General features: G+C 36.5%; 1 protein-coding gene across 3 annotated transcripts; it reads left to right on the top strand.

The window, feature by feature from the left end:
- Positions 1-78: 78 nt before the first annotated feature.
- Positions 79-26,491, top strand: LOC103708482 (kinesin-like protein KIN-7K, chloroplastic). 3 transcript variants are annotated; one of them, XR_604308.4, is made up of 26 exons: positions 79-745; positions 876-973; positions 1,621-1,710; positions 3,993-4,045; positions 5,427-5,492; positions 6,886-6,939; positions 7,328-7,387; positions 8,712-8,790; positions 9,388-9,455; positions 11,786-11,842; positions 11,928-12,032; positions 12,731-12,835; positions 13,092-13,199; positions 13,292-13,423; positions 13,591-13,773; positions 14,116-14,301; positions 16,745-16,885; positions 18,866-18,985; positions 19,099-19,149; positions 19,328-19,375; positions 19,633-19,767; positions 22,552-23,307; positions 25,435-25,564; positions 25,662-25,768; positions 25,907-25,986; positions 26,100-26,490. XR_604308.4 is itself a non-coding variant. In XM_008793421.3 (25 exons), exons 1-24 carry the CDS (start codon positions 414-416, stop codon positions 25,745-25,747), a joined length of 3,243 nt encoding a protein of 1,080 aa, XP_008791643.1. In that variant the 5' UTR covers positions 79-413; the 3' UTR covers positions 25,748-25,768; positions 25,907-26,491. The 3 variants fall into 3 exon arrangements, 2 of the variants coding, with proteins under 2 accessions (XP_008791643.1, XP_038977328.1); XM_008793421.3 differs by having other exon boundaries at positions 25,907-26,491; XM_039121400.1 differs by having other exon boundaries at positions 534-745; positions 1,625-1,710; positions 25,907-26,491.
- Positions 26,492-26,728: the final 237 nt, after the last annotated feature.

Genomic DNA, 26,728 nt, shown 5'->3' with positions numbered 1-26,728 from the left:
CTCAGCCGCTGTCCAATCCCCCCCACAGCGCTCTCTCCCAATCGATTCCCTGCGTCGACTCCCCCAAATTTTTTTTCATCCTCCGTCCCAAAATATTCCCCCCATAAAACCGCCCCTCCTCCCGTCCTCGCTCCTTCCTTCCTCCCGTGATCTCTTCTTCGCCGCCGGCGTCTCTCTCCGAAAAAATAACCACATTGCTTACTTCAAGAAGGGGAAACCGGGACCTCCTCTCTCCCTCCCTTTTCCCTTTCTTTTTTAGAAGCGAAGCATGTGACGTCTGACCGCCCGAATCCTCCTCACTCCACTCCACCCCCTATATTCCCCACCCCTTTCTCTCCTTCTCCTTCTCTCTTTGAGAGAGAGAGAGAGAGAGAGAGAGAGAGAGAGGGGCGAGAGCTCGAATAGCGCGGGCCATGGCAGGGCCGTCGTCGTCGAAGGGGAGGAGCAGCTCCCCCTTCGGCTACCGGAAGCCTCTCTCGAGCTCCTACTCCTCGTCGTCCTCCTCGTCCTCGTTCATGAACGGGAGGCTGATCCCGAGATCTTCGCCTTCCTCGGTTTCGTCCTACTTTTACAGCTCGGTCAAGGGAACGCAGAGATCCGTGACGCCCAGCCGCGGCCGCTCCGATCCCTCCAGGGGTCGCGCGCCGATCAGCTACCTTCCAGCGGAGGAGCTCGTCGTGGAGCCGGCCGACGGTTCGAGATCCGGCGATAGCATTACGGTGACCGTTAGGTTTAGGCCGTTGAGGTAAGGAGACTGGATCTGGTCGAGTCTAGATGGATCCGTGGCTTCTTGGACTGGTTGGGGTGGATTTGGAGGTCTAGGTTTTGAGGATCTTGAACTGGTTTCTTTTGTTGTGTCGATTGCGTGATTGCAGTGAACGGGAATTCCAGCGTGGGGATGAGATTGCGTGGTACGCTGATGGAGATAAGATAGTCCGCTGCGAGTACAGTCCGGCCGCTGCTTATGCATTTGGTAATGTTTCCTAGCTAGTTTCTTTCAGTTTAAGAAGCAATGCGAGATCTGATCTAGATTATAAGCACTTCTTTTATCCATTATATATATGTTTTTTTCTTTTATAATGTTTTCGAGCAAGAAATTTGCTGCTAAGTGTTCTTTATGTCTATTTTGCTGTGTTTTTGAACCTTTTCACATGATGCCTTATTCTTGAATAAAATTGGCATGCAGTTCTGTATTTGACTAGCTGATCAAACCAAACTATAGCAATTAAAAATTAGAATGAAGCCTTATAACTGGCCAATGAAATAACCCATTGGAAATTGGCTGAACTTAGATTTATGTTGACAATGTGAATTTCAACTTTCTAGGAGCAATATTGCATAAGCTTGATGTGTAACTACATGCAACATAATTAATTATAGATTGAATACGGATATTGCACATTTTGCAAATGCATGAAAACCAGATGATCATGATAGTCTGTTTAGTGCTGTAATTGTTTCATGCATGGACATTGAAGGTCATCAAGAACTCATATTACATTATTTCACGAGCACTGCTTCATATTTGAGATATTCATCTGATTCTGCTGCACCCCCCCTCTCCCAGTTATGGCCCAACGAAAGCTTTCACAGTATTAAATTAATTTATTTTTTGTTTAGATAGAGTCTTTGGTCCTGCCATAACTTCTCAGGCGGTCTATGATGTGGCTGCTCGTCCTGTTGTTAAAGCTGCAATGGAGGGCATCAATGGTACGTCTCCTTAGTTTTTGGTTCTAATATCTAGCTGCAAGTGCATTCCACTCTTATTGTCTTGTATATTTAGTAACAGAAAAGAGGGTTTAAGTTTTGACTGGGATTGATTGCTCTTAAATCTCACTGGGTAGGATTTGGTTTTTCTGAGAAGAGAAAATCTAGCTTCAAAAGTTGTCTATGAATGCTTTCATTGTTATTATTGTTATTTGGCATTGATATTTCGGTTTATAAGGACAAGTGCGGATTCAATATCTGGACTAAATGTCTGCTTTGTCGGTGTTACCTCATGTATCTTTTTCCTTTTGAAAGAGGATGAATAAGTTAATTAATGAAATAAATCAACTCTACCTGTTTGGCAACATATAAATTGGTTAATTTGGTTAATGCTAGAACAGCTAGTCGGCAGCTAACATGACCAGATGAGTAACTATATGTATATTTTACTTATCATTATCATCTTCCACTTTGTTTAGGGGTTCTTTGCGTGTCGATATAAATTACTCTGGAAATTTTCCATGTAAGGTTGCTGCTAGGAAGAAACTTTAGGTTGTGATATCCCAGAAAGTTTGAGATATGGCAAATCAACTTTCTAGTGGAATTGTTTATCCCATTTCTTCTGTATTGCAGGCAGTGGAGGCTGCAGTCTGGTGGTTTCATACACAAAATTCTTCTCTCCTGTCACTGGTTTTCCTTTCACTTTTAGCCAAAGATTTAATTTAACCATGATAATATATTCCTTCATCCAAATTGGCCCTTAGACTTTTGGCAAGACAAGAGGAATTTTGGAAGCTTGCTTCTTGGTTGTATGAGCTTAAACCATGACTAATAAGGCAGAAGTCCCTACCCACCAACTAGCCCATTTAGGTTACATGGTAGGTCTCTCTCTCTTGCCTAAATTTTCCTAGGCCAGGATTTCAACAACAAGAGGGTTGTTTTTGGGCTGACAGCCAATCACAAAATTTGCTTAGTCCTTCTGTTTAGCCTTCTTCACCTTGATTTGTGTTCCATATCCATCCCCATATTTGACTTGGAAATAAATATTGAAGCTTAAATCTTAACCACAAGACCAATCCATATGGGGTGGCTTGCATATCATGGTATGATCCAGCAGAGTCTTAAAGATTTTACAGTCATCTCAGAATCTGCTATAAAGCTTTTAAAAGATGGTCAATTCCTGGCATTTTATTAGACTTTGTAGGGCATTAGGTTGGCGGAGAGGCCTTAGAATAACTTGTACAAATGAGCCTTTGTAGTTTGTTAAATTTGACTGATTGACACACGCTGAACAAAGATTTGCTATCATGGTCCTCGTGAGTTCAAGTTGAGTTTTTGTCACATGCTGAATTTGTATGTCTACACATTCACAGCAAGAATTTTGGACAAAACTAATGTCAATGATATTACCACACGAATTGAAGACATTATTTCCCATTTCTATATGTTATATTCTATTTTTTTTAAAAATTATAATCATCCATACCGATAAATTCCAGTCTGATGTTTTGCAAGATAATGCTCAAAATTCATAAGTATCCAGATGATGCATTATAGTACTGTGAAATTTCATGCTATCAAGTTTATTCTGCTGCACTATTAATTAGTACTTGCCAATAAACATCCTTGTGAAACAATTCTTGCATATATTGATGGCAATGCTGCAACATATGTAATTCTAAAGGTGGTCATTGAATAAAACAGATTAAATCCAAAATAATGTTTGAGTTTACTATGTGATATTGCTTGGCATTGCTGACATGGATCAACAGTATGTGGAATTTTGAAATTCTTTTAGTTTTAATAGTTAGCCAATTTAGAGGGTAATTTACAATTTCAAAGCATTCCAGAAATACATACTGTTGGAGTGAAATTTTAGTAGTGGTAGTCAGGCTCTTATATGAAAATCCAGATCTAATCTTACAAGGCCTGGATCTAACCTTCAAATCTAAATTTGAAATCCTTGGTTCATATATCTGGTGTCATTGGCTCTTGTAGGAGATTAGACTAGTGTATGCCCTTGTTGGTGAAGTAATGAACTCGAAAATCATACATATTCTTATATATCCTGCCCTTTTTTTTATTCACTTTTTATTTTCAGGATTCTTAGTTTAATACCAGTGAAAGGGGCCCCTTTTACTTCCAGTATCTTATATATATCGTTTACTGGTTTTGTTGTGTGATTGGTTATTGCTTTATTACATCATATTCCTTTTTAGTGCATTATTGATAACTGAACTGAAAATTTAAAAAACCTTACTAATCATGACTCTGTTAATTTGTAGGAACCGTTTTTGCCTATGGTGTCACTAGTAGCGGGAAAACTCACACTATGCATGTAAGTTAATTATTTCCTAATCTGATGTCGTTCAGCTGATGATTATATGATGTGACATCCCTGAGAATGTTGTACCATTTGTAGCGCTTGTGTGTTTCGATATTTCACTAATCAGTTCAAATATATGTTGATTGGTGCTTGCTTCCTCATACACATGCATATAAGCCAATCTGGTTATGATATGATGGTGCTCCTTATTTCAAATGGTTCTTCAACTTCAAGTCTGTAATTCTGTAATCTTAACTCAATTTTCTCTAGTCTTAATTTTCGGGTTTGCTGTACACATTTTTTATCATCTGAGCATTTCCATCGCTCTGTAACTTGAAAAAATGGGATATGTCTGACTTTTTAACTTGAAAAGCAAGGTTTAAAATTCAGAGGCACAAACCTGTACTGGTTATTGAGTCGTATGGTATGCCCCAATTCTGACACAGGGTACTGAAGGGCACACCAGGCACTCTAGTATGGTATGTGTGGTATAGGCTGGTACATGCCAAGTGGTATGCCTGCATACCAACCACTATGTGAATCCATGGCGAAGAGATTGTCTGGTGTTTGGTAATCTGATCAGTTAATCATCCTTCCTCCAACAAATGGAACTACTGATATTTAGTTTTAGGGTTTTGTTTCGATAAAATTTTCTGCAGTCATGCATTTTTTCTGTTATTAGCTTACTGGTACTGTTTTAAGTAAAAGAATTGCAGTTTTGGCTGTTTTACTCTGCAAGATGTCAATAAGTTTATCCCGTCCTTCATAATCATTGTAGATACACTCTTTACGGCTTCTTAATAGTTGGATATAGAATTCAATGTAATGAAGAATTTGTTGTAGAAGCTTGAGCATTATTTTAAATAGGCACATAGTCTGTGGAAGAGTTAGGATTAGTGTTCCAGAAATGGTGTGTGATTCAGCTGAAGGTTGTTTTCTTTTTGAGTCTAATTACTACTTCAAGTAGATTAAGCATGTATGCAAACTCAATACTGCATTTAATGAATTGTAACACATCAAATTGGGGATCAACTAAAAATGTTATCTCTTACTCTTGTGAATGAATATTTGTTCCTATGGCATGAAACATTTATCAAAAATATCTTACTGTTTGTTATTCATAAATGTTTGGAATTTCAAGCTCTAACAATATTTCCTGCCATCACCATTATTTCATCTCTGTTTTGTTTATAATGGTATATATTGAGTCTGGCATGGCGGTTAGTTATCAGATTGCTAGGCTTGGACATAGCCTGTCATGTCTTCATTTCCTCTTGCATTGTCATGTCTTGAACTTTGATTATGGACACAAATTTTAATGGGATTATCATCCAGGCTGTTTTATCATATCCTTTTATTGACTTATTTATTGGTTAATATTTGCATTTTGTAGGGCGATCAGAAATCTCCTGGAATCATACCATTAGCCATCAAGGATGTCTTCAGCATTATCCAAGATGTATGACGAGTGTTAAACACATGAACTTATATAAACATATATGAAATTGTGCATTTATTTTTGTCAAAATGGTCAAAACAAACTATGTTCAATTATTTCTTACTATGATTTTCTGGACAGCTGATGTTTTGCAACACAACTTACTTTACAATGATTAGTTCTATTTTCTATATTTGTCTTTTTTAAAAAGCTTATATATTTAATCAGTACCGAATGCTGCTGATTAGTCTTTAAACCATGGGTCTTTGTTTGAATATATTCTAAATTGATCATCATATTTCTTTTATAATCCAACTACTGGTCCCTTTGACAAAATTAACATTAGTCATATCTTGAAACAAAAAAATCCACTTGATAAAAAATAGAGTATGATGTGATGCTAACTGCGACTTAAGGGAAACACAGTGGCAAAAGGGCATGAATTGGAGCTGCCAACTTCTGAATTTTGGTAAATCCTGTGATTAGAAGAACTGAATTTTAAAAAGAGAAGAATTGTTAGAAAAGTAGGTACATGGAAAGTTGGAATGATCACAGAGATGAGTACATTACCGAAAACACTTAAAAAGGGCCAAAATAATCCTAGGATATCAGCCAAAAAGTAACAACAAGAAACAAAGAAGAGAAGGAACTTCAGAAGCTGCAATTAGGGCTTATGAAACTTAATTTGATTCTTAGATGGGTCGCAATAAGGAAAGCAATTGATCAAATGTTGGCGTAGGGAGAGATGAGCATAATATATAACCATATGCCCAAAATAAACTCAACAAATTTAATAGATGAACTTGGTCAAAAGTCCCATCGCAGTTGCCACCTAATCGGCAATATGAGGGGAAAACGGGGGTAGACTGCCTAAGGATAGCTCGTGTGCACAGTCTTCATTGACAATGCTGTTAGACAATGAAGAAATTCTGCAACACTTGCTTGGATGCACGCTGTTCTTGGAGTTTGGTCTATCTAGAACTCTTGCCAAACCTAAAGGTAAGGTTAGCTAATTGTAAGCTATTATTAAAAATGGAGCATCTAAAATTTTCGAGATGGGGATGACTATTTCAGAACCACTGTACCGATTACATCCTCAAAGTTGACAAGCAAGTTGGATAAGTAACAAATATGCAATAGAATATGGAGGCAATAGTCCAATATAGTAGGATACCTCCCAGACCTGTAGCAAGTAGAAGACATGATGTATGGTCTATAAAGATGCAATATACACAATGAAATGCACCATTGTCCTGAACATTATATAATGATTTTCATCTCTGATTTATTTTTTGACTCAAAAAAGTTAATAATTTTAATATTGCTGGTATTCTAATTTTTCCCCTTGCATTAATATTCTTAGTATGCTGTAAGTATTGGATATGTGGGAGCATGACACTTATCTTTTTGGCAGACTCCAGGAAGAGAATTTTTACTTCGTGTGTCATATCTTGAAATTTATAATGAGGTAAGTATTTACTAATAACTTTAGAGAGTGAAAATGAACATTCACTTATTCTTAACTTATGTTAGAACTTAGAATCTTGTCATTCTCAAATCTATCCTATGTTCATATCTTAAACATATTATACTCATTCCTTTACCCTTTGTGTGGAGTTTATCTATATAATGTATTATTTCCCAGTAACACAATCAATTTCTTATCGACTAATCCATCAAATAGTTTCCATGTTGATAATTAGAAGTCTAATATCATCATGCTTGTAATAAGTTTGACAACTTCTTTTGCATTCTATCAGTGTCATGATTTTCACAGTCATTATATTCTTTAAATATATTGTATATTTGTTCCATAATTACTGACTCGCCGAACTCTTTCATAATTGTCATTCTAGGTGATAAATGACTTGCTTGACCCTACAGGCCAGAACTTACGTGTCAGAGAAGATGCTCAGGTTTGAAGCTTCATCACCAAAACAATAAATATTTGGTTTTAGTATAATCAATCAATCTTAATTAAACAGTCAAAGGCTAACCCAATTCAATGGATGTGCCTATGCATGGACTTCTATGCTCATTTTGTTTAATTTTGCATCAGATCCCTCTTCTCTTACTCTGCAATTGTTTGCTCCCTGTTATAATTATGTATAACTTCTTTTTATGCATAAGTATTAAAGAAATCTGAATTGTGTTATAGGAACACAAGTTTCAGTTGTTCATTATAATTCAAAAATCTGCATTTTTTTGTTCCCCCCTATCAGTATATTTACTGAATGCGTGTGCTGTCGTGCGTTAAGTCCAGGACTCATCCAAAATTGGTATCATCATTACTTCTATGTGGTTCAGTTTGTAAAATTGTCTGTTTTTATCTTATTGCTCATCCGACCTTGTTTGTTGCACTTCTTGTTATGTGTTGGCTTATATGGTACTTTTTTAAGAAATGCTGATTTGGAATGGGTTAAATGTTTTGGGCTCTGAGCAAAAAATGCAATGTTTTGTTTCTTTACATTCTCAGGATATGAGGTTTCGTTGTATTGTTGCTGATAATTGTAAATTGTAAATGTATTATAAATGCGGATATTCAAAAAAGCAGTCAAAAGTATGTAACAGCTACTCTATATTAGGTTTAATGGTCAAATAACCTGGTCATGCAGTAAATGAGCATCATAGAGATAAGTATTTTGAAATGGGAATGCATGGTAATATATTAAAAAGGGACAACATGATTAGTTTTGCATATGAGGCAGCCTTAAAGTAACCTCCAAAAAGCATTGTTGATGTATGGCATGTGACAAAAGCCACATACTGTCACGTGATACATATCATCTGTTCTGGCTGATGGTTGAAGGATTGGTGGGAAGACTTTCAAATTCCTGCATTGATATTTTGATCAGTGTTATAAAGCTGTCATAGAAGATTCGCCATTGTGACTATTTGAATGAAAAAATGTTTCAAAAAAGTGTGACCACAGAAACACAGGGTGCATTTTGCTTATGTGATTATTAATTCTCTCCTTTGTTATTATCTTGTTGAGGAAATGGGAGGAAAATCCACCCAAATTATACTTGTTATTATCATGAGCTTTTAAAACTTTACTTTCTAATGATCTCTTGAACCTCAGATTTATTGTGTTAAAAATCTCTAGTCACTTTTTCTTGGTACTTCTATCTTTCCATTCTAGAATTGGAATCTAACAAATCCCTCTGCTCTCCCTGTCCTTTCTTTCCCTTTGATAAAAAGTTCTTTTTTTTTCATGCTGTAAACAATAAAATTTTGCAGGGAACTTATGTTGAGGGGATAAAGGAGGAAGTTGTTTTGTCTCCTGGACATGCACTCTCTTTCATCGCTGCTGGTGAAGGTGATGCTCCACTGAGACTATTTCATTGTTCTATTAGTAAATTCTATGCCAACATTTTAAGTACCAACCTGTATTAGCTTGATATGTGGTGAGCTTTATTGGCCCTGTATGGTACCAGTAAGGTATGGGGATTGGTATGCCCCTGTACTGACTTATGGTATGATGATGTGCCAGCACGAGCAGTGTGACATGTGTTGGTACAGGAGCATACAGTAGTGTACTAACCCATATTGATATGGTACTGGTGCAAGGTCCAATATGCAGACTTAAAACATTGTTCTATATGATGCAAATCTTTTTATTTGCTTCATTTTATGCTAATTTTTATATTTTTTCTCAATGAAGCTAATCAAATATTAGCATATCACAGAGAAGTAATATTTTTAACATTTGTTTCCTAAACCTATAACTCTAAACCCATCAAGCTGAACATATACTTAGTATAGACTTATCTATTGCGGAAATGTTTCAATTTTATAAAAGAGTTTTTTTTTTCTTATTGTTGGAAACATGAATCTATTACTATTCTCTACTTTTTAAATAGAATTAGAATGTTGGTAGGGCTCTAGTGTAATTTATTTTGTTTCACATTTGCAGAGCATCGTCATGTTGGTTCGAATAATTTTAACTTGTTCAGTAGCCGAAGTCACACAATATTTACCTTGGTATGCTGCTATCACTTCTGAAAAGAAATTATATTTGCAATATTCTTAAGGTAGCTAGTCCCGTTACGTAAAATGTTATGCTTTTTGTTGACTTGTTTCATATGTTTTGTTTTCTCTTTTTAAATGTTTGATGAACATTATGATCCTTTTTTTGTTGCTTTCTGTCTTATGACTTAAGGGTCTAGTTCTTTAATCAATCCACTCAGATTTACATCAAATAAGTTTTATTCAGAAGTACAGTGTCTTTGCATTTTAATTGAGGAAGAAAGGGATAAGGCCTAGAGATTAAAAGCTATTAGCTACAAAAAGATGGAACTAATTCTTAAATTCATTATTTAAAATTTCTTTTTTGTCTTAATGTTTGAATTGGTTGACAGATTGCATTTACTCCCTTGCACACTTGATCTCTCTGGGTCAGTAATCTTAAAAGCACCTCAGGGGCCCTTGTTCTACCTCTACCACAAGATCCTATCCCTTGCCAAGAAGCTGTCAACCTTGAGCTTTGAAACTGCTTTTTCCGGCCTTCCTACCACCCATCCCATATCCTATAACATATAGGAGAACATTTAGCCCATTCCTTTGGAGAAGATCAAATAACAACCAAAAGGAAAGAGCTGTATGCTAGGTCTGCCATCTGGCTTGCTCGACAACCATGGGTATATCACAATTTGCTGCTCAAGTATTTACTGGCTTTGCTGTGTGTCTTGGATGCCCCTGTCTGCCATTTTTTGCCCCAGTATGGCACATGTGGCGTATCTTAAGGAGGGGTGCTGGGATTTTAGCTTTGATTGTATTTGGACAGAGATACAATTTTGTAATTATTTGTTGGAGGGAGCATGGTTCCCAAGTTTCCAATCACATCGATATCTATGATATCATATTTTGTCCGAAATGTGATTTGTGCTATCTCAAAAATTTTGGTACTGTAGAATTAAGAATTTCATTGTCCCACTCCCACCTTTCGCCTATCTAGGCTTGATTGCTTTGTTGCCATATCCTTGGATATCTCCCTTGTGTTGAGAGTTTAGTGAGGAGAAATGTTGCCAAAAATGCAAAACTTCATGGGATCATCGAGGCAAAACTTCACATTTCCTTAATCTTTGTTTTAAAATAAATGTTTTAGTGAAGTTTACATCTATGAATAAATATGTACTGTTTTCCCAAAGTTGGGAGAGGGGATGCCAGGAAACTCGTTAGTTTCACACCTTTCCACACATCTTATCCTTCCACTCCCACTCTTGTGGGAATTATTCCCATATTCACTAATTATTCTTGCAAACACACTTTGCCTCTTTTCTTTAGTGGAATTGAAGTCTTCAACTCATATTACCTACTTATATGCGAGGCACAATTTTGGTGGGGTAGCTAGCATCCTCACATATATCAGAAACCTTGGTATTAGAAGACATCTACATGGTGGCTTTATGTCATCTTATTCTTTTGACATGTTTCTTCTATGTTGTGCCTTTTATGGTCTTCAACTTGCTTTCATGCTCTATCTCAACATTTGGCTGTTTATGATTTATTACCCAAACTTTGAACTGAAATTCAAAGATTGGATACCCATATCTCAAAAATAAATAAACATATACCCATGCAATTTCCATTTTCATGCCTTTCTCATTTTCTACAGTACCCTCATCAAAAACTTCAAGTATTTTGCTGATCCACTTGTAATGTGATCTTAGCAACACTTTTCAACCAAACTGTTTCTAGTTGACTCCTGTCTCGTTGAACTATTCAGCCTAATTTTTGAATCACTTTGTAAAACATGCTATAACTAATTTATAAAAAGGGAAAAATAAAAATTGGTATCTATGTAGAAGAGAATGTTTAAAAATGATTTGATTACAAAATGCTTATATGTGAATTTTCAGATGCATCTGTGTTTGAACGATTTCTTCATTTTTAATAATAAATGTCTCTGGTGTTGGGATTGTCCTCAACAAACAATAATTTGTTTCCTGATCAGTCAACACTTTGGGTTGAAATCAAATTGAACTGATGTACTTGTCATAAGCTATGATTTGGGTGGAAATTAAAGTGTAGGATTTTAGCTCATGAATATTATGTGCTGTTAGTATGTTATTTTTTTTCTTCTAATTTCCTAATCATTATCACTTTTCTGTGCTGTTTGTATAATTCTGTGTGTAATATGCCTGTGATTTACTTACTGCAACATTTTTATCATTATTCATTTACATGCTATAGTTGAATTTTACTTTTTTGAATTCACTTTTATATGTTTCTCATTCCATATCCAGCATAATCTTGCTGTATATAGATCTCCCACTCTCTTTGTTTTTTTAATTAATGAATTATTTCAACAGATGATTGAAAGCGGTGCTCATAGCGATGAGTATGATGGAGTGATGTATTCTCAACTTGTATGCTGTGAATCTTAGCCATACAAATTTACAAGATTTCGTGCTTTATATTTTTAGTTCCTCACTCTTGATGTTTCTTTTTTAGAATCTGATTGACCTAGCAGGATCTGAGAGTTCCAAGACTGAAACAACTGGACTGCGGAGAAAGGAAGGATCATATATAAATAAAAGTCTTCTAACCCTTGGAACAGTAGGTCCTGGTTACCATATGTATTTCAAAGAAAATATCATTCAAAATTTATTTTGAGATTAAAAGTGCTCTATTCTCATTCACTTTCACTTTCATCTCACTTTTTTTTGTGTGGAAGTCTTTAGAAAATGTAACTTTAATTGTTTGTTCAGTTGTTGTTATCCTTTGTTTCAATAAATATCATAATTTTCAGGTTCTTTGCTTCTTAAGATTCTTTGTTTTAATATCATGATGTATGATGATTATGTTGGGAAACATCATTATCTTGATGATCAAGTTGTCTATGCGGCAATGTCGGGTAATGTAGCTAGCCTTAAACAAAGAAAGAATGGTCTCCTTTGGGAATCAATTTTAGTATATGCTTTGCACCATCTTTGTGTAAATCTTTTGTTTTTTTTTTCCTTCTATATATAGTGGAAATCACAAAGATTTTTAATACAATGGGACAGGGCCTTCCCTGTCTTTCCATGGGATGGGACGTTGCACGTCCCGACACTAAGGATAGTGGATGTCCCATTCCGGTCCAGGTCCATTTCCCAACTCATCCTGTCCTGACACTTAGGACAATCAAATGTGTTGCCATCCTAATAATATTTAAAACCTTGAAAATTATTGAGCATGATATTATGAGTAATCTTGTGGCTTTTGGTACACATTTTTTTTGAGTTAAAGGCTAACTTTATTGTGAAAATTTGAAGGTTATTGGAAAGCTTAGCGAAGGAAGAGCTACTCATATACCATATCGTGATTCTAAGTTGACTCGCCTTCTGCAATCCTCGTTGAGTGGGCACAGTCTTGTATCAGTAAGTCTCTATGTTTTGTTTATGAACAATCCTTAACATGTTTCCTTCTTCCTTTAAGTGATTTTTTATTTGTTAGGCTTGATTTTGAAATGTTTCTCGCTTCTTATAGAAAAGATTACTGTGTTGCTTTGTGGCATACTCTTTTATATTTTGATAGAATGCTTTTGTATGTGTGTTCGTGCAAGCATGCTTTTCATGGTCTGTTGTCAGACAAAATATGAGTCATGCCAAAAGAATACTAACGTTTTTTATACAGCTGATTTGCACAGTTACTCCTGCATCCAGTACATTGGAAGAAACTCACAACACATTGAAGTTTGCGAGCAGGGCAAAGCGAGTCGAGATTTATGCATCTCGAAATAGGGTATATATAAATTGCCAACATTCAGTGGAATGTCCACTACATCTTTTGTAGGAAATACAGATTGCTAATTTTAAGATCTTTTGTTATTCCAGATTATAGATGAAAAGTCATTGATTAAAAAGTATCAAAGGGAAATAGCAATCCTAAAGCAAGAGCTTGACCAGCTCAAGAAAGGAATGCTTACAGGGGTCAATCAGGAAGAGATCATGAGCTTGCGACAAAAGGTTTTATGTGCTCTTATTATTTCTAGATGGATAACTGTACAGCATATTACAGTTCGCCTTATTGATTGTTCTGAAGTTTGCTTGTAGAAAAATATTGATCTTCCCTGAATTATCATCTACTCGTTATACATGGGAGTAGTGATCATTCCTTTCTGTTGTACAAGCAGCTAGAGGAGGGTCAGGTAAAAATGCAGTCTCGTTTAGAGGAGGAAGAGGAAGCAAAAGCTGCTTTGATGAGTAGAATACAGAGGCTGACCAAGCTGATACTCGTTTCTTCAAAAAACTCAATTCCTGGGTGTTTGACTGATTTGGCTGGCCATCAGCGCCGCCAGTCTTTAGGTGAAGATGATGTGAGTTTTTTTTTTTAAAACTTGAAAATTGAAACTAGAGCAAGTAGGCATTATTAATTTTTCTTATTCTGAATAATATATTTTTACCGTGTGCTAGTTTTTGTTAAATTCTTTTTCTTGGAGTTGCTATTAGCAGTCGGTGATTCTTTTAGAACCTTTCTCCCCTAATCCTCTGCAAATATCCTCTATATGGACCATATATATTGATTAGCAACTTGAGTGATGTTGAATCTGTTTGACATGGAAGGCTGTATGATTTATGAACTTCTTGATAGTCACACATTGAAATTGCGGGCCACAATGTTTTGAATCTGACCTCTCTGTACTTCTATTTTATTCCAGAAACTGGAAATTTTGCGCGAGAGTCCTCCACTGCTTCTAGAAGGTGAGAACACCCTGAAGGACTCTCTATCTTCTGCTCTGTCAGATCCATCGGACCCTTCATCTGATGTTAAACATCGGGGGTCTTCAAGCAAGTTGAATGAAGAGCATTCCTCCGTCAGTAGCTCAGTTACAGAATCAAATCAGGTGGGTGAACTTATTGGTGGGATAGCCAGTAGCTATTGATTTCAGATGCTTTTTAATCTTTGTTTGAAATTAGCTCATAGTATGTTGCGTTTTAATGTTGCATATTTTTCCCCCTACTTCAATCTTAGTTGCCAGCTTACGATCCATTTTTGTTGACAATAGAAAAAGAAGATTAAGATTTCAGGCAAATGTGTTTCTTTCCCGGGGCGGGGGGTGGGACATGCGGCAGCCAGTGCGGCATGCATCTGTTGGCTATAAATTGAAAATATCGAATCTGATAGGAACATAATCACTACTTAAAAACATAGATATGCAGATCAACCTTGCTAAACCAATTTTTGGTCTCAACAGCTCAAGCATACACATATTATTGAATTTATATTTTTTTGGGAAATATATGTCATCAATGGAAAATATTTAGCTGACTAGATCAACTATATGTCTGTTTACTAATGCTTTTGCTCAAAAGTGTTTATCTAATAATGTACGTCTTTCCTTATTCATTTATACAAATACATATGCATATATGTATACCTACATGCATATATAAATCTATACTGTAATTTGGCTAATTAAGGAAGTAAGGTTGACAAACAGTATGCTTAACTTCACTAGTTCATCAAAATTTCATCTTGTACTCGAATGTGCGGTCAACCAGTAAAATCATTTATCTTATCTATGACATTATGCTGTTAAAAAAAATAATCCAATATATCATGGTATCATGTTAATAAATGGAAGAGGATCAATGCTAAAGTTATCTTTGAATCTTTGCAAGGGTTTAGATATGGGTGAGAGCAGTGAGGGCTTAAGCGATCGAAGTGACCTAACCTGGCTCCATCTAGAAGGGCCAGTTGTTAAAAGATAAGGAGTTTGAGACTTTGATTGCTTCCCAGCCAATTGATATAATCTTCTATTTCTCTTTCTTCTCTTTTTTCTTTGGGGTTGGGGGGTGAGGAGGGAGATAGAATTTGATTTTTCATTTTAAAAAGAGATTCATTAGGCCATGAGAACTTTGAGAGATTCCAAAAGGCCGGTCCTCAGTGCCAGCAACACTTGATGGAGAATTGTGATGCTCTGATTCGTGAATCAGTATAGATTTGCTATTTAAACACCCTGATTTAAGTACACCTATAAAGCTCTCTTCTTAGTCAATTAGTAGAGATAGTAGTTACTAGTAGAAGAGAAGTCAAATGCACGATCATTGCCTCACATATAGAAATATAGAAGGAGGGCCAGGTTTGAGAGATTTTAGAATGGTTAGATTTTGGGTGATGGGAGTGGAGATTTGAATCAGATTGGATTAGATAGAGGCGATCTCTCTTTCTTTATTTATGTTACATGAAGTCGAATGGCAATATTTTAAGGATCAAGCCTTGTGGTGGGCGAATCATCTAGGAGTTGGGGTGCTGTTGTGTATTGAAGCGAAATTTTAGTTGGGAGCGTCAACATGTACTGGTGTACTAATTTTGAGGCATCATGCCTTTACAAATAAAATGAATGTCTTGTGTTTAGTGGGGCTGTGGTGTTGCAACTCTACTCCCCCCACTCCCCTTCCTGCCATGATCTGCCACTGAAGGGGATTATGATTATGATATGTTAGTTTGTGTTCATGTGACCAACCCATGAATGTGTTATTAGCGTTTTGCATTGGTTATATTTTTGTTTTCAACAGGGTGACCATGATTGTTTTGGGCAAGATTTCATCACCTTTCCTTTTGACTGTAAAATCATGTTTTTATTTTCCTTATTAAATCTCAAGCCTGTTGGATTACTGCAATGCATCTCTTGATGTTTTCAACTATTTCTTCATAAGTCGTAGGTTACATAGTTCAACATTTTCTAGTGTTCTCCAGATAATTAGAAAACTGTCATCCAAACTAAGCTTAGGGATATGATCATTATTAGCTTTCCTATAAGTGATGATCCATCTAGTAGACTCGTTTTAGAGGATATTTTGGTTCTGGTAGTAGGTGTAGCTAGTGACAACAAGGTTCGTCGTATCGGTGTGTATTTCCCTGTATCGAGCATACCATATCATATTAGTACCGAAATGAGACTCGGTACAAGGGCTGTGTCGAGTCTCAGTATGCCGAATTGCCTCTATACCGGGCATACGAATAATGTACTAGCATGGTACTGATATGAGGTTTGGTATCTAGATGGCGAACCTTGAGTGACAATGAAGGGCATGTGGCTTATGATGGATAGGTTCATATCGAGTACAAATAAAGTATTGAAGAATGTTTTGTCTCTACTAGAATTCCAATGTATGTCTATACTTTTTACATGGAGATTTTACCAGGCATCATGCTGGATGGTCTGAGCTTCGTACTGTCATGCTACTTCCTGATGGTGTTTTGTGTATCATGTACTTATGTCGTCGTGCTGCTCTGCTTTTGGTAGGGATGATCAATATCTTATTTTTGTTCTACATTTGCAGACTGGAATGACAACTTCAGATGAAATGGATCTCCTTGTGGAGCAGGTTAAGATGCTTGCTGGTGAAATTGCATTCAGTACTAGTACACTAAAAAGATTGGTGGAGCAGTCTGTTAATGATCCTGATGGGTCGAAGATCCAAGTACGAATCTTCTATTTACTCTTGATGCCTTTTGACTAGAGATATTGTTGATTTTGGGTTTAACTTTTTAAAGTGAAAAATTTGCATAGACAATTTATGTGTTTTAAGAGATGCAAATTAAAGAACCAAGAAGGAAAAACTAAAGGAGAAAAATATATATTGCTGGCATAGGATCGAGGGGTGCAGTCACCCACGGGTGCTTTATGTGCACACACACAAAAAGTGAGATGAACCCCTTCTTCTTGCTGCCCAATAAATTAGATGATTTGAAAACATAAAGAAAAAATTGTGATCTCTTGAAAGAATTTGGATGCAAAAAATCACTGGACTGAGAATGCTTTGAGGCCTTTTTTTTTCTTTGGTTGCTGTTTGCTTGAAAATTTTTTGAGCCTTAGGAGAAATGCACGTGCATAATCAGACCCATTTATACAGGGAGTTAATAGAAGCTAGTGGATATCTTAGGGATAATAGATGTTGCTTCCTGCAAGGCATGTTGACGGGTTTGGGTTGTATCTTTGCGAGCTTTTCTTTCATCAGCCTGCGCAGATCTCAAAAGGGCAATTGCGAGATCCAACGGTTGAAGTCACGAAAGAAGGTGAATCATTCTTCTGCCCAAAAGATACATCCCGAACCCCATGTGCACACAACCAACTGTTCCTCTAACAGGACAAAATAATTAAAAGATAACATTGGAGTTTAATTTAATGATATACTAGTTCAATATAAAAGTCATAGATAGTATCCAACATGTGTGCTGCTTGGGTCATCATGATATGACACATGGCTAGGCGGGCAAGTGCTTGAGGTATTTTGCACACTCAGTCAAGTAGAGAGAGAAGGAAAGCTCTTTAGTCTGTATGAAAGGAATTTTTGTTTTCCAATGTGGGACTAAACGTTTTCAAGCTTTACCACCAGATTCCTGGATTTAATATAATGGACAACATGGTACACCAAAATTAGCCACTGCACAAGTAATTAAAGAATTTGTAATACTCACCAGAAATTACAAAAAATTTAAGCACAAGAGTTAAAGTTTTTGTTGAAAGAGATAGCGTATGAGAATTGGTTGCATTGCATAAGAACTAGTGGTGGCAATTGTATGCACATACGGTCCTTGATCCCTTGCAATAGAAACACACAATACTGGACCCAAATTATTGCTTACTGCAAACATCTTGGTAGCCGGTTAATGGGTATCCCATCCTTTTTTTTACTTGAGGTTGCTTCTGTGTCCCAATTAGTGCAGTATAATGTTTGGGTTCCTGAACCCTGCTCTTTCTGAAGGAAGCAATAGATAACATTTTAGTGCCTCTAGAAAATTCTGATCATGGATCTATGTATTTAAGGGAAAAGGTTCCTATCTGCAAGTTGAAGTCATTCAAAATTAACAAATCTCTTGAACTGTCTGAATAAAGAAGGCCCTATGCTTACCAAAAAAGAAGGGCCCTTCAACTGATCCTTGTGTTACTAAAGAGAAGTTTCATTTGCTCTTATTTTGTGAACTTGGTTTACATCAGATCAATATGAGATTTTGTAGAAGTATCAAATTCTATGAACCTGTGTTGCTACAGATGTTTGCTTACCTATCTGATTTGGGTACCTTGACATGTACAGTCCCTAGACTGTACCTGCAGATTTGGAGTATTTATGTATTGCATTATACTGTTATGTATATACTATTACTTAATGGTTTTGCAAATATATAGTCTTGTATAACCTATCTTTCTCAAAAGTTGTTTTCCTAATGCTTCTATTTCTTTTGTTCCATTTTCTTCACCCAGTTGGTGGTTTACTGAGGGAAATATGCTGTCCTGAGGCTTCTATTTAGTTTCCATCTAGTTTGCCTGTTAATTTGATGGTTACACCTATTGTGTTTTGCATTACAAATTTGACGAGTTGCTTTTGACAGTGGAATTACATTTCTCATTGAATTCATTTTTCATTGGAAGATTTTTTGAGCCCATATTTTATCGGCAACAGATTCAAAATTTGGAGCATGAGATCCAAGAGAAACAAAGGCAAATGAGGGTCTTAGAGCAACGCATTATTGAGAGTGGGGAGGCCTCAATGGCCAATGCATCTTTGGTTGATATGCAACAGGTCCGTTTCTTTCATCCCCTGCTTTTCTTAAGGTTGACACTTGCATATTAGTGGTTCTATCAGTTTTCTAGTCATTCAGTTTGACATCTGTATATTTCTTCTTTTCTAATCAGTCTGTCATGAAATTAATGGCTCAGTGCAATGAGAAGGGATTTGAGCTAGAGGTGATTCTTGATTTTATACCCTTTATTATTGCAATCATGAATTCGAACTTTCAGGCTTCTAAGTGTTGCATGGAAGGCATCATGTTTTTTTCTGTACTTCTTAATCTGCATCTTATATGTTTTTTTATTTCTATTTGAACTTTTTGTTGCAATGACTCCTATATACAAATTGTTGCAGTTAAAAACAGCAGACAATCGTATTCTCCAGGAGCAGCTACAACAGAAGGTTAGTTTGTAGCTTCTATATTTTGTGTGGTGCTGTGTTTTGCTAACATGCATGTTCTCTATTGCCATAGGGAAAATGTTATGACCCGCCGCCTTTTTTTAATTACTCTAACTTGGCTATATATATTAATTCTACTTCACGATGCCTAATAAGCAATTATTGCACTGTTAGGATCTTTTTTGAGCAAAATATTGTTGGGATCTTCACATTCAATTTTTGATTGAAAATCTTAATTTGACTTTCTATTTTTCTGGCAGTGTTCTGAAAACAGGGAACTGCAAGAGAAAGTGCTTGTTCTGCAGCAGCAGCTAGCTTCAGCTGAAATGGACCAGTCACCAGAACAGTGTGTCTCAGAAGAAATTAGTGACCTAAAGAGTAAACTACATTCTCAGGTCATCACTTTGATCCTTAATGTTTGAATGCATAGCAAACTGAGTTGCATGCTGGTGGCTGACCTCCATGATGCTCTAAATCTGTCATTCTTCACTCGGTGTTTTTGTGTTGATGTATAGGTATATCACCATAGTTAATTATTGTTAATTAATCTCAAGAGTTTAGCAAGTCTGATGTCTGTGCATACATTGCAGTTGCGATTCTTTGTTGAACTGCCTAAAAAGATTGAGCAAGCTTTTTTTTGGGTGGGGGTGGGGGGTGATGGGAGGTTTCACCATGGTATGGTCAAATTTATAAGATGAAAGGACACAGCTGGTTCAGGAATTGTTTTTTTTTCTTTTAAGAAATGAAACCAAGACGTTCAGGAAGTCAGGCTTCAGGTTCTACGCTTCGCACAAAGTCTCACCATTTTGGGATACTGAGTGCGAGAAATGAAGTCTTTGCTGTCTCAGGTTCTAATGCATCGGGCTGCCAAGCCTTTCATGTTATATATTCATTCATGAAAATTTTGTTTTGGAAATAAGAGGAAGTCAATGTTTTGCCTTACTTTGATTTTTAATTTTTCTAATCAGTGTAGAAGACTGGTAGTATAATGCTTTTATTTTTGAGATGCTACCTACACTTGAGTTTAATGACCATAATTTTATAGTCAAATTTCTTCTTTTCTATTTTTATAATTCAAATGGCCATTTAATTTCTTGAGCAGTTCATTCCTCTCTACATATATCCAGTTTTGCCAAGATACATGTTCCAGGGGGCTCTTTCATTAGATCTCTGGAAACAGCACTTATCCCCACAACACTTTCTGTTAGGAAAATTTGCAATTATAAAGCTTCTTTTTTATATGGTACATCTTTGCATTTTTATTTCATTCAGTTGGCATAGGCTATGATAAAAATCAGGCACTGAAAAATTTACTAGTAGTATCAGGCTAACTGTACAGTCCGGTTTTCATTTTTTGGAAGCTATAATATCTCTAGTCATATACATATTATAAGTAAATGAGAATTGATTTTACCAAGCAAACATTTCTGCCAAGCACACCCTTGTTACTTTGATGAGGATTGTGGAGGGTTCTGCATTTCTCTGTTTATCTTTACCAATTTTCCTTATATGACATTTGTGCTTATTTTGGATTATTGTCTAATGTGACATGTTCTGTGTTACAATGAAAATGCCCCATTTAGTCTTTTGCATATGTCGGCGATCTTTTTTGTTGCAAGAGGCTGCTAAAATTGCCAAATAACATTATCTTCATCTGGGTATTTGCATGTAACTCAAGAAAATAAATCCATTTGCATATCTAACCATTGGTACATGAATCTGCATTGCATATGCCGAATGCTAGTAATATATTTGGCACTTTCCTTTTCAATTATCAAGAAAACCTCTCTTAGTTGGTCCATTTCCAAATGATTTCCTATAATGGTGCTCCTTTTGTCTGTTGGTTGGCTTATTGAACTAAGGTTCTACCTATAGTTGAATCGAAGAATATAATATTGACAATTTAGTCAAGAAATACCAGGCATCCTTACAGTACATCATTATTTGCATGCACACATGTTTGTATTTTTGTGTATACGTATATGTGTATATACATATATACATAGTGGAATGGCTATTGAACTCCAAGTGTCTTGAACAAGTTCGTGGCATAATGCACGCAAATATGTCTAGACATGCAGGCCTGATAATTTGATAAGAGGTGACATCAAGGTACGTGGAACCGACCGAACTGATGTACTGGTTCGGTACCGGTTGGAACCTGTACCAAACTAGTTTCGCTTAAAAAAAAAATGCGCGGACGCGTTCGGCCACAAATTGCCACTCTGTGGCATTAAAAGCTCCCCGCGAGGGCTCGCTACCTCGTGCAGAGAGCCTGTGCGGGGAACTGCACGCATGGACGCGCGGTTCGCACCGCATGGAACGCGCACGGGCCTCTCTCCTTTTTTTCCCTCTTCTTTTGTTCTTCCCGACTCTTCTCCTCTCCTTTCTTCCCCTCTCTCCTCTTCTCTTCTCCTCTCTTTTCCCCCTTCTCCTGCGAGCAAAGAACGGGCCGGAACCGCATCGGAGAACGGATGATCCTCGTCGGCCCAAGGGAGTTGGGCTTCCTCTTCTTCTTCCTCTTCTTTCTTTCTCTTTCTACCCCTTCTTTCCTCTTCTTCCTCTTCTTCTTCCCCGGTGCCGGTACTGGGCTTGTATCGATGCGAACCGGACCGGTACCAAGCCTGTCGCACCGGTACTGGCAAGGAGCCGTTCGGTTCCGACCCTAAAAGAGTCGGAACCGAATTCTGTGGCTGTACCGTACTGGTGCTGGCCAGCACCGGCACGGTACAGGCTGAACCGGTTTGTTCCGACCGGTTCAGCAGACCATGGGTGACATAATAATTATATTATACAACCAAGGTGCTTTCATGCTACGATCTGTTTTTTTTTTTTTTTTTAATTCTACAGATAAGTTTTAAGTTCAAATTTCATTGTTTGGTGAGATAATGTGCCATAAAGCTAACTGAACTGACTAAGATGATATCTAGGAAATCTTTTTGTCAATTTTCATCTGCTTAGTATGTCTCTTTTTTCATCTCTCTCTCTCTCTCTTTCTGGAAATAGGTATATACATTTATTATAATTAATTTTTATCACTTGTTGTGGAAAATTGTAAAGTCAATTGGATGCAGAGTTTTCTTTCTCTCTGAATTTTACTTCTCATACTTTCAGTTTGCCTGGACAGCTTGATGTCCTTTAAAATAAATTAACTTTGTTCTGGTGGTATACTTTGACAGGAGGCTGAGGATGAAAAATTAAATATCGAGCGACTTCAACTTGTTGAGGAGAACCATCAGCTGCTTAGTCAAAATCAGAAATTGGCTGAAGAAGCTTCATATGCTAAAGAACTGGCATCTTCCGCTGCTGTTGAACTGAAAAATTTGGCTGAGGAAGTAACAAGACTCTCCTTAGAAAATGCAAGACAAGCAAAAGAATTATTGGTTGCTCAAGATATGGCATATTCTAGAGCTGGTGGTGGAGCCACCCGTAAGTTTTCAGAAAGCAAGGCTGAAGGTGCCAAACTAGGGAGAAGAGGCCGGCCAGCAAGTAGGGGTGGTGAAGTTGGTAGCACAGTGTATGGTGATGTTGAGTGCTGCAGTCTTGATATGGATGATATGAAGATGCAGTTGCAAGCCAGGAAACAAAGGGAAGCTGCTCTAGAAGCTGCTTTAGCTGAAAAAGAGCTTCTAGAAGAGGAGTACAAGAGGAAATTTGATGAGGCAAAGAAAAGAGAAATGACTTTAGAAAATGATTTAGCAGGAATGTGGGTACTTGTGGCTAAGCTGAAGAGAGAGGCTTCAGGTATATCAGAGTTGAATGTTGACAAGAGGTTCACCAATGGAGTTGACCTCACAAGTGATCAAAAAGAAAATAATAATGAATATAGGGACAATCTTCTTAAAGAGAGACAAACATCAGATGTGTTGGAAAAGCCACTTAATGAACAAGTGAATCAAAGTCCTGAATTAGAACCTCTTCTTGTTCGTCTGAAGGTAAATTTTGGTATTCGTCATTTTTAATTTAAGAGATGAAGTGCTGTTTCTTATACTTTCTGTTCAAAAATGTTGCATATGCAACTTCTTTTCACTTTCAATATCTAAATATCTTAGTTTGTATTTGCTTCTTTATTATTATCATGGTTTGTAGTTTCGACCGAAACTGATCTGTTTTGGTCCAAATGGATCTGTTTCGTTCATGATGAATATGAAATTTGAGTGAAATATTCAATTTCAGCCGGTTTTGGTCAGTTTAGGCCAATTTTGGCAGAGTTTCAGCAGTTTTGATGAAATGAACTGAAAGTGATTTTTTTTAATGTTGAGAGGAACATAAGTTCAGTATTTTTTTAATGTTTTTCTAGAATTTGTTATATTGTTCAATATCATATTTAACCAAGGCTCTGGTGATCTAATTTAAGTTATTTTTGGCTTAGCCTTGTTATAATGGGTAAAATGCAATTTTATGGCGTCTTTACTAACTAGAATGTGTGCCCAATACTATTGGGCAAGATAAAAAAAATCTTGTTATAATGGGCAAGATGCAATCTCTTCGCACGATCCTTTTTATCTTCTTTTTGAATAAATTGATACATTAGATGAAATACTAGAATAAAATGGATTTTTATTTTTTGATGGACCCTTTCTTGTTTAAATAGATTGTTAAAATGGATCATAATTAAACATGCTCAAATGTTTTTTTTCTTCGATGAGTTACTAAGATACAATAAAGTGAAATGTGCTTAGAAAAAAAAGGCCGGCTTAGATGCAAGAATTAGAGCAATTATGGATATTATAGAGAAAGAGAACAGTGTTGAAAAATTAAGGACTTTAAAGAAAGTGTATGATGATTATGAAAAAGTAGCAAAAAGTTTTAGATATCTATGCATTAAGCTTTAAGCAGTTCTGTTTCAAACTGAAACTACCTAAACTACCCAAACTATGATCCTTAATAACCCAAAACTCAGTGAAGGTGGTAACTTTAGTTGCATTTTTTCTTTTTCTTTTCTTTTTTTTTAATTTTTTATTTTTCCTGTCATTTTCGACCAGAACTCCAAAACTTAGAGCAAAACTATCGAAGTCACTGAGATTGCCAAGATAGAAACTCCACTGAAAAGAAAAACCGAGTTTTAAAACCTTGGTTATTATCACATTGTTGATTGATGTGGTGAATTTTGGTCTGTGTGTGTGCATGCCTTTACATCGATTTGAAAATGCAGCATTATCTTTTTGCACATATTTCAGTCAATATGTTACTGTGTTTGTTCACAACGAATTACATAATATTTATTTTCTTTGCTGAACAGAGTATATCAAGCTTTTACATAAACTACATATACATACATACATACATGTATGCATGCATGCATGCGTACATACAGCCTGGACCTTTTGAGCAGGCCATGTCTCGCTATTTGCCAAAAACAACCTGCTAAATGTGTTTATGTTTAGTTTTGAGGTCATGCTATATTATCATTGAAGCAGTAAACTGACAAATATTATCGATAAGATTTAAATGGTAGATTTCATGTTAGATGATCATTGAAACAATAAACTAACAAATCTTATCGATAATATTAAAATGATAGAGTTAGGATAGATACATTTTAAAATTGAGAAAGAAAGGCTTCCTGCCACATGCACTAGTATGCCTTTATTAGGAAGGCAGGAATTGCACCATACCGCAGTCGAATCTGGTATACCCTTTGACAGAAAGCAATGGACAGCGTATATTTGGTTCTGCTACTTGGTCTTATATGTATTCAATATGGATCCTATGTCTAGTAGTTTGTTATTTGTTATTTTCAAAACATGCCATGAGCAAATAAATTATTGTGGATCTTGAGCCTTGATGTATTAATCTGCAGTACACTGGCTGAATATATGTATGGCTTAGAGTGGGTTATGCACAGATATGTTAACCTATTCCAACCCATTCTTGTAGAGTTTACACAACCCCACTTTTTTCACTTTATTGACTACACTTGTGGACCCAGTGTCATAGCATAGTGCAGCAGTGGTGGTTATTAGGGGCGTGGCTGTTTCATATTGCTCATGCACAATCCCAAGTGCATAATTAAATCCCAACATATGTGTTTAAACAGTTATTAACCTTCTTGTATGCAGGCTAGAATTCAAGAGATGAAGGAGAAGGAAGTTGACCTTATTGGGAATGGGGATTCAAATTCTCATGTTTGTAAAGTTTGCTTTGAATCACCTTCTGCTGCAGTACTTCTCCCATGTCGGCACTTCTGTTGTAAGCAATCATACTTTTTATTACATTGCAAATACATCATATGTTCCTCATCTTTTCTATTTGGGGGCTAATGGAGCTTGATGTGATTGTGCCCCAGTGTGTAAACCTTGCTCTCTTGCCTGTTCTGAGTGTCCTCTTTGTCGCACAAAGATTGCTGATAGGATCATTACTTTCACATCCTAAGTAATGTGCTCTTGATTAGAGGTAATGATGTCTTGCCATGAAGCTTAAAAAAGTTCTTTACTGTCCTGTAAAGCTTTTCACATGGTTATCAAATCAATTTTTTATGGATTGCTGATATGTTCAAAGGATATCTAATGCATGATTTTTCATTTGTTTCAGGTAAACTATCAGCACTCTGTTGGTTCCTTGTCTTCTGTGCAATCAATATTCTTCCAATTCTTTTATCAGTTCTTCAGAAGGTACCATCTAAATCTTGCCTCTACCTTGTGAGAGCTGTAATTCTTTCTCGTTTCTGAAGGCTATATGCCTTGTGATATACTCGGTCCTCATTTCTGTTTTTTAAATGTGAAAGGAGATTGGTAACCCGCTGCAAATATGTATAAAGGTATGCTACTGAAATTTGTGGGACAGTCATTTAGAATATAGAAACAAAAGAAAGAGAAAATTTTGTGGGGAATTGCTTGCTCCCATGGGATTTCAATGCCTAAAAGTTTCTCGTTGCTTCCTTTTTTCAAGGGGTAAATGTTTCTCGTTCCTTCCTTTTTAGGGGGTAAATTTGTCTTGTTACCATCATTGGTTATATTTTCTGAATTGAGTCAAGAACCAGTAGCATGTAACCGGGGGACCAAGATAAATCCTATTGGTTTAGCTGTCTTATGATAGGTCAACAGAAGAAATTTGTTAAAATTGTGTGGATTAGCTTGGTAGTTTGGCGCTACTTAATTTTTTCCTGTTTTTCCCTTTCTCTGTGCGCGTATATTTTATCGCATGTCCAATAATTGGGTGTCTTCTTATGCCTGAATAAGAACTACTTATGTTTTGACTCTTGTTTCTTCATAATGTAATGATATATGTTATCGTCCCGATTGTAAATTCCAGAGGTCAGGAATCAGGGCCGTATGATGGCTGTTAATATTCCTATAGATTATATGGAAGTTAACAAGATATCAATACTTTGATGGGCAAGCAGGATTCATTGCA

Source organism: Phoenix dactylifera, chromosome 2 (assembly GCF_009389715.1).
Source record: "Phoenix dactylifera cultivar Barhee BC4 chromosome 2, palm_55x_up_171113_PBpolish2nd_filt_p, whole genome shotgun sequence".
Taxonomy (NCBI): domain Eukaryota; kingdom Viridiplantae; phylum Streptophyta; class Magnoliopsida; order Arecales; family Arecaceae; genus Phoenix; species Phoenix dactylifera.
The sequence above is the reverse complement of the archived record's forward strand: the minus strand, read 5'-3'. Positions and strand labels throughout refer to the sequence as shown.

Excerpts from the sequence above, each read along its gene's own strand:
- LOC103708482 (XM_008793421.3), top strand. The coding sequence starts at position 414 with ATGGCAGGGCCGTCGTCGTCGAAGGGGAGGAGCAGCTCCCCCTTCGGC. Across the intron at positions 14,302-16,744 it reads CAGTTACAGAATCAAATCAG|ACTGGAATGACAACTTCAGA; the intron begins GTGGGTGAACTT and ends CTACATTTGCAG. Across the intron at positions 16,886-18,865 it reads CTGATGGGTCGAAGATCCAA|ATTCAAAATTTGGAGCATGA; the intron begins GTACGAATCTTC and ends TATCGGCAACAG.